This window comes from Nanorana parkeri, unplaced genomic scaffold (genome assembly GCF_000935625.1).
Source record: "Nanorana parkeri isolate BGI_ZX_2015 unplaced genomic scaffold, ASM93562v1 scaffold893, whole genome shotgun sequence".
NCBI lineage: Eukaryota > Metazoa > Chordata > Amphibia > Anura > Dicroglossidae > Nanorana > Nanorana parkeri.
Window position 1 is genome coordinate 623007 of NW_017307161.1, and position 8918 is coordinate 631924.

The window sequence follows — 8918 nt, forward strand, 5'->3', positions numbered from 1 at the left end:
ACTCCTTCTGCACTTCGGGTCGGCCGAACATGCTGTGCATGTTCGGCCGACCCGAAGCCACACGAAGCAAGCCGATGTACGGCTGATTTCAGCCGATGTACGGCTGAAATTAGCCGTACCAGCCTCGGTCATTCACTCGGCTGCCCTCGGCAGCTTCGTGAATAGACCCCTATGTGCAGAATTTAAAGAGAACTATAATCAAACCTTTTTAGCTATAGTTCTCTTTAGGGTCACAGGAGGACATTTACTAATGTCTTCCTGTGACCCAAAGTGACCCAGAACTCTATTGCCCACTATATCCTGACAGCACAGAGCCACGCTGCTGGGACGGACCCCAACAGTATTGTTGGGATCCACCCCGCTACCTGATTGACAGCTGGCTCTGCACTGGAATAACAGAGAGAGGGCAGGGGAAATCCCTGCGGGGAGTAGTTACTGACAATCAACTCTCTATGCAGGGTGAAGATTGTGAACTGAGTGATCAGCTACAGTGTCACACTTTGGCTCTAACAATTGGGATGAGTGTATTTCACTCATCCCATAATTCCCCTTTAAGACTGTTTCTGCCAATTGCTTTCAGTAGCTTGGTAGACCTCCTGGCCTGCAGAGAGGTACAGTCCCCGATCTATGAAAGGAATGGAACAATCTGTTCCATTATAAGAATATTTGTGCTGTTCCCTGGATGGTATAGGATAGATGTATAAGAATGTATATAGTCATCTATATTAAATGTACCATTAATTACTATATACTTCACGGGAGAGTTTCATGTGAATTTGTGATAACTACAGTAATAACTGGTTTGTATATTTTATGTCATGACTAATGTAATACACCTTGAAAGTCCCTTCGCATAATATTCTTGTTGTATTTAGGATGTGGTGTTATGATTTATGATCACTCCAAGAACAATTACTAGTATCCAAGAATGTGTAAATACTTAAATGTCCATAGTCTGGCCAGGTTCGGTTTAAACTCCACACATTTACAGTGGATCTGACCTTTCAGTATCCTTGCAAACCTAAATCAATAAATGTGCAACATATCACAATATACAGCTGCAGTATATATTTTTCAAATATGTTGTACTTTTTACCATTAAAAAACAGTCCTTGAGCTTCAGGCAAGTGATTTTGCCTAGGCTGAGAAGAGGCAGGTGGAAACATTTCTTCTCTACCCCAATCATTAGATTGCAACATTGCAATTGTGTATCAAGTCATAAGAGGGCTGCAACAGGGACTGATCTGTGTCAGATATGTGTTAAAACAACAAAAACTGCACAGGCACCAGGATTGTTTCAGTTCTGAGCCAGTATCTCAGTCAAGAAGCCAAAAGAAACAGGGGGAATAAGAGGAAGTGATGGATCCACTGTTATTGTACGTTCACTTCCTCATTTAGATCTTCTTGTTTGCTTAACTGGAGATTGGTAACTGGTAGAGATTTATACAGAGGCTCTTCTGCCATAAAACATCTTTCCCTTCCTGCTATCATTTAAAAAAAAATGTCCACTGTACAATTGAGCTATGTGTTGGGCCAAAGTAACTTTCATGCATATGTGTTGGAGTTACGTAATCCATACCCAGTCAATGGAGAAGACTAGCTGAAGATTGAAGACTCCAGACCCAGACCCAGGCCCACCAGCGATCTAACAGCAAAGGGGGAGCACAGATGTTGCATCGCTGGAGGATCGCTGGTATACTTGCTCATTATTTCATGGACCCACAGTGGCATATTGCTACTTCAACTTGTTTTCCATTATGTTTATTGTACTTGTGTGTATACATATACCAGTGACGTGCAGTACCTTCGGATTTGAGTGAGGCATTCACCAGCCCAAACCCCAGCCCACTAAAGCCCCCCCCCCCTACCCGGTCACCAAGCTAGTTTAAGGGAGGGAGGAGGGAGGAGCCTCCCTGTCCCTCCCTTGTTCATCACTGCTGAGGCATCGAGATCGATGGGCTCAGTGTTTTCTTTCTTTTTCTTTTTTTTATTGGACAGCTTGAACCAATGGCGCATTGCCATTGGTCCAAACCATCCACAGAGCTCACGCCTCTAACAAAGAGTACAGGCTGTGACAGCTCTTGCCTCATTAATTAGGTTACACAAGCAGTGGGGAAGCGTGCTGCTGTGTAACCTAACTACCTGTCAAAAGTCTGATGCAGCGCTGCCTATAATTAACCGGCAGCGCTCCGTCCATGACAGGTTACGCTGCAGGGAGGCTTTCCCTGATGTGTAACCTGTTACAAGTCGATCTGAATGGAGAAAAACCTTTTTCCTCCATAATACTAGGTGAGGCTCTGCCTCACCTGCCTCCCCTGACTGCATGTCCCTGACATATACTGTATATGTATATATATATATGGTTGAGTATTCTCAAAGCTTGTGTTACAAAATATATTCAACATGCGAGTTAAAGGCATTGCCTGTTATTTTCACTATCCTGTCCATATTTATAGTGGTGCTGTGGGAAGAGTTTCATATGTAAATGCAATATAGCACACATAGACAGTGCTGGCTTCAAAGTCTTGGCAGCCTGCCTGAACTCAGATTTAACTACCTACTGATTGTTATTTTTAGTAAAAGGAATGTACAATGGACTTAATATATTATCAGTAGAACAAACACCCTTTTTTTAAATGGATCAGTCCCATCACTGTCGGTGAGCAGAAGCAGATAAGGAAAAGATCACACACGATAAAATAAAACCAATGGAAGATGTAACTCATTATACACGAATAGAGTAAAACACTCAAAAATAGTTACAATGATAGCTCTGTTTTATGTCATTTTTGTCCTTTATCAGGCTCCATTCACATATGGTGTTTGCGTTTTTTACATACGTGCACATTATGCGCGTATGTAAAATGGCTATTACTATAACCGAAACATGCGGAATCTGCCCCTAAAATCGTGCTTAGACTATTTTGCGGGACGCGCGGTTTTGTACCACACAGATGCTGCATCAGTCTGAACAATGCACATTAGAATGCATTGTGTTTTATGTTTAGCGCGTTTCCACGCTTATGAATACACGCAGTAAACCACTAATGTGTAAATGAAGCCTCACTGTTCATACCATACAATAATATTCATACCCTACACAAATAATTTTATAGCTGTACAAAACTATAGCTAACACTGAAGCTTCAATGTACTTTATAAAGTAGCTTCTTCTCATTGTCACTGTGTATATTTATATGCTCAACAACCTTGACAGAACCTTGTCATTTTTTATGCAATAGCTAAGACTATTGTTATCTGTTAGCAAACATATTTTTCTATGTATTATTCAAGGTGGCTTATGGATTACCAGTAATTCTGGAAAACGTTCTTCAGTGAATATAAATACACTATCAACTTTTTAGCTATAACATATCTTGTCCCATTGTGCTTGTATAGTTTTTTTTTAATGTATCCATTGTATACATTAGCAAATGGTGATATGTTCATGCCTTGTTATCATTCAGTAAACAATTGCAGCTAACTATATACATCTCAATCTACAGCTTCCCCATGGCAACAACATATAGTTATCTGTACAATGGGTCAGGTCGGGTAAGAACTACATTTACAATATTGATCATTTCAGTATGCTCTCTTTTATTACCATATTGGTTGTGTAGAGCACATATTTGAATCCAGTTTCTAAACTGCCTTAACCCAGTGCATCTTGACTCCGATGGCTAAATAAATAATTTTTTTGTTTTTAATTGTAGTGGGGGTTTTTTCTTTCCATAAATTATGTTTTATTCACTTGCAATGTGCCTTTGAATTTGCTAGAAAAGTTGATTACTCCAGTAGGAATCAATTCCCTAGCACAGCCCTCTTCCTCCTTGCACATCGTAGCACTCTACTTTTCTTTCAGTGCCTGATAACTCTCTTAGCTGGCCCAGCTCCTCTGCTCCTCCATACAAAACCTTTTATGTAGCTTCTGGGGAGGAGCAAATGAAAATACTATATATACCTGAGGGACACCTCTGAGTCTGTTGGGGCTCCAGACATCACATCCATGATGGTGGCGCCCAGCAGCAGTCTCAGGCCTTTTGGATGCCTACACAAGGGAGGATTTTACAGGTAAATAACATACCTAAAATATGATAAATGCACCTATAATCTTATACAGGAAGATTGTTTTTGAAATGAGTGGTCAGGCAACATGGTCTCTTTGAGGTTAACCTTTAAAACAAAAAAGTATAGGAGCTGCCCATGCTGGGTTGTTTTTAAGGGTACAGGTTTCCAGAATGTATTATACCTTAGATTTGGTAAAAGCATGGACATGTTGGGTTTTGTGACATGATACACATGAACTAGGGTGTTGACTCGGGAGTGATGCTACCTTTGGGACAAACATAAAAGCAGCTTTTGTAGAAGGAGGCATTCACATTTCAACCTAGAGCAGATGATAATGTACTGAAGTAAATTTTATTACATTTAAAGCTGAACAGTGGAATAGCCAAATATTGTCCTAAATACCAGAGGCATGTGTATTCATGTTTGAATCTTGGTGTGCTTTGTGTATTTCTTTCAGATCTGTGCAGTAATGCAGTGTGAAACTGCCTCTGTGCAGGAGCTTTGTGTAATTAGGACCAGTCAGTGCTGTTCTCCCTCCGTGTCTCTCCTGTAGTTTTCTGCAGGCAGCCTGTAGTCCTGGGTCCTTCTCACAGCTTGGCTCTCTGTTTAGTCTATGTACAGAGCAGTCATGATATCACTGATATTTTTACAAGGTAAACTGGGTTTACAAAAGCATTGGGTGCGCAAAAAAGTAAATTTATATCCTTTGTTGCTATTGCGGAACATTTAGATTAAAGTTGTGGTGCCGAAAGTTCAGCTTTAATGCCGGAGAGCAAAACTGAGATGGTTCAGTATACATGTGAAGTCACCATCACTACAGGTGGCAGCTGATTTTAGGGCTAAAGGGCGTCACAAAGCATGGTAAGGAACAGACATTTCTATTTTAGAATCTCTTGTTTTCTGTAAAGAGATAGTAGGATGCTTTAACATCACTGCACTAATGCATAAACCCTTTATTGCTCTATTTATATGAGGAGGAAATTGGGCAGCCATTTATTGTTTTGGATCACTGCTATTATCACAAATGTTTATCCAGAGTACTTTGTGCTTTTGGAAGCAAATGCTTCGAGCATTTGGTTGTTTGGGGCATAAAAGGAATTTTTTTTAATATAATTTGTTTTATCAGTGCTGGTGTTTTTGTTCATCGTATGTTTAATTAACCAAAAGGTTAATAGTTCACAATGATTTGTGAATAAAAACCTGCTCTGAAAAGCCCATAGTTATTATTATTATTCAAGATAAACGGAGAGATACAGAGCTAACTGGACGTAAGCTGTCAGAAAAGTGGTGTTGATATTCAAAGCACATCCTATATAGCGTCTAATTGACGGTAAAGTCAGCACCCTGTTAATTGTTTTCCTAATGAAATAAATTGCATTATTTAGGAGAGGAAAGAGAAAATCCAGATTCTTAAAGCAATGCCTGAGGAACTCTTTCAGAGAGGACATTAGGAAATGGAAGCTTTCAGTCTCAGTCTAATGGATCCTCAACAGATGGTTTTAAAGGGGCTTTAAACTTAGTTGGCCTACAACATTACATCATATAAGAAAATTAGAATATTTACAAATTATGATTGATTTTTTTTTTGTTACTATTATAAGCTTTAGTTATTAATATACTAAATATATTTTTAGAAATACAAATAAATAAATAAACATTTTCTGCTTTATTTTACACGAGGAAACAAATTGCCAGCATGGAAATATAATATTGTATATTATCTGAATATTGCTACTTACCAGAATTTTAGCAGAATGCAATGAATTAAAACAAATAACTCCTAAAAGAGAACAATATTTATAGGTGCATTGGCAATAATACTCCAGTTTCCACCCACACTCCAAAGACATGCTGGTGGGTTAATTGGTTCCTTACTAAATTAACCCTAATATGTGTGTGTACGTATGTGAGATAGGGACCTTAGATTGTAAGATCCTTGAAGGCAGGGACTGATGTGAATGTACAATATGTTAAGTGCTGTATAAATTGTGGGTGATATATAAGTGCCTGTAATAAATAAAGGCAGGACTTTCAACAAGTAGGCAGCAATAAACAGTAATAGAAATGCATGAGGATATAACTATGTTGTTTTAAGGGTACCTTTCTTATCCTAACTTCATTATCTGGTGAGTCACTGAACAGGAATAGGTATGCAAGATGGGAGATCAGATTTAAAGCCCAAATGAACTCCCATGTAAAACACAATCAATAGGTTCCAGATACAGTAAAATGGTAAGTGAGTACATTCTTACCATTTGTTCAGCTGCTAAGGCAGTCCCAGTCATAGTACAATAGCCTGTCCCCAGCTGTCATGCTGCAGAGAAGGACCAGTGCTCTCTGTATGTAAGTAGCAGCTTCTCTGCAGTAGTCTGACATGCCCTTTGTATGTTAGAGTTAGAGCTCTCCACTCAGCAAAGCTCATGCTCCCTGCTGATTGGAAAGCTATGTTTCCTAACATAAGGTATGTCGGACTAATGCAGAGAGGCTGCTGCTTTCACACAGAGAGCAGTAGCATGATGGCAGATAACAGGAATAACAATATAAAGACTGAATCTTTTGAACTTGTTCATAAACTTGTTCATAAACGTGTCCTGAGTGAGAGGAACAAGTCAGCACAAAAACAGTAAGCAGCAATATTTGGAACCATTCTCTACATATTCATTAAGAACATATGGCTACCCTCATGTACATAGAGTCTTATGTGTGGACATAAAAGACCATTTACAGAGGTTGTGTTACCTTGCTTTCACTGAGAAAAAAAATGACTGGGGATGCCCAAATGCTTCTATAAAAATGTACTGTAAATATACTAAATATACAGAGACACAAGGGGGTTGACTTACTAACGACAAACAAGCTTTTCATTTTGCAATGGAATTCAGTTTGCAAAGAATATCATGAGCAAAGTAAATACAAAATACTATTTTTGCTTGCACAGGATTGGATGATGGAAGTATGCAGAGTTATATCTCATTCGCTGAGCTAAGAGAAAATTCCCTTGCAAAGTGAACAGTCTTATTGCCTTTAATATATCTAATACATGTAGGTACGATTAGGTAAATGAAACAGCTCATGTTTACAGACATATTTAGACGGCTATTATGAAAAGTCACGGGGGTTGATTTACTAAAGGCAAATAGGCTGTCCACTTTGCAGGGGAAGTTTCCCCTTAGCTTAATAAATGAGGGGACGCTCTGCTGACTTCCATCAACCAAGCATGTGCAAGCAACAATAGTTTGTTTCTTTCTTGCACATGATAAGGTATACTTTGCAAAGTGAAATTTCACCACATTCACCAAACTAAGGGACCTGTCACCTGCAAAGTGCAAATCTGCTTGCAAAGTGAACAGCCTACAGGTGAAACTCGAATAATTAGAATATCGTGCAAAGTTCATTTATTTCACTAATGCAACTTAAAAGGTGAAACTAATATATGGGATAGACTCATTACATGCAAAGCAAGATAGTTCAAGCCTTGATTTGTCATAATTGTGGTGATTATGGCTTACAGCTCAGGAAAACCCCAAGAACCCCAAATCCACAACTTCAAAAAAGTAGAATATTGCATGCAATCAATAAAACAATATCGGACCACTGAAAAGTACAAGCATGCATATGTACTCAGTACTTGGTTTGGGCCCCTTTTGCAGCACTTACTGCAATTACTTTTGCACGATATTCGAATTATTCGAGTTTCACCTGTATATGCCTTTAGTAAATCAACCCCACGGATTTCTTTTGGGAGATGAATGTGAACATAAAGGGTATCTTGTCCTGATATTTTGGAGATTATTTACTCAGGACTTTCATATTGGATTTATGTCTTTTAACTTTTATCGTACCTTGAAAACATTACATTTTGTTGAACATAAACTGCCCCAGGTATGCCTGCCAAAATGTTTGTCAAAATCTGGCTGTTTTGGCTTCTCACTAAAGTCAATAATAGGTAAAACTAGTGTTTGCAATTGCCTTTTTCGCATATGAATAACATGTAAAATGTGTAAGAGCATAGCCTTAAAAAATGATCATTCATGTGTTTTTTTACAGGTGCTTTTCCAGGTCTGACCACCTTGCTCTGCATATGAAGAGACATATTTAAGGACATGTCAAAGCAGTAGTGGCTCTTAAGCCTAAGAGGACCAAGGATTGCAGTGGATTCCAGTGGTTATGCCCATGTTATAGCAGGAGTTACAGAACATTTCTTCATGTAAAACGTTGTACACAAAAATCCATATCAAAAGTTCATGCACCGTCATACACTCAAGTATACAAGATAATGTTTGTTATGCCTTACCCCCCAGCCTAATTAAGAGACGCCGAGTTTTGGAGAGCTGAGTGCTTAAGAAACTGTTCCATACTGTTCTTGTGTTACTCTGGAAGCCAAGACACTGAAAATTCCTGCAAGCAAACAGTAATATAAAGGTATCAAAAGAACCCACTTTTTTGAAGCTCAGAAGCTGCTATGAAATCACCTTCGAGTTGCATTGTTGTAGCACTAATATTTTCTTTTAAAAAGTAAATTAAGAGGAAAAAAGACTGGTTCCAAACTAGAAAACTCATTCGAGCCTCTTGGTTCAGGTTTATATTTGGACTCCCAATTATAAAGAGTTCTAGCTCTACCAAGCTCTGTTCTGTTTATGTGGTCTCTTATGGTTTGGCCTCATTACAAAGCTGTTAAGATCACGTTTGACTGAATTCCCTAGGCCTTACTGGCACTGGACTGGTGGGGTCAGAATAATTAAACCATTATGGCAACTGTTAGGTCTGTGTTTTAGAAGATCATGTGGATGGAGGAGCACTCATAAAACCCCCAACCTTATTTATTTTTACTTCTGTTGGCTGTAGCA

General features: G+C 38.9%; 1 protein-coding gene across 1 annotated transcript in view; it reads left to right on the forward strand.

Annotated features, from left to right (window-relative positions):
* Nucleotides 1-8631, forward strand: part of KLF7 (Kruppel like factor 7) — a 131239-nt gene extending 122608 nt beyond the window's left edge. Inside the window, exon 4 of the mRNA XM_018565850.1 lies at nt 8119-8631. Coding sequence (XP_018421352.1) covers nt 8119-8170 — 52 coding nt within the window. The 3' untranslated portion in view covers nt 8171-8631. The remainder of the gene's footprint in view (nt 1-8118) is intronic.
* Nucleotides 8632-8918: the final 287 nt, after the last annotated feature.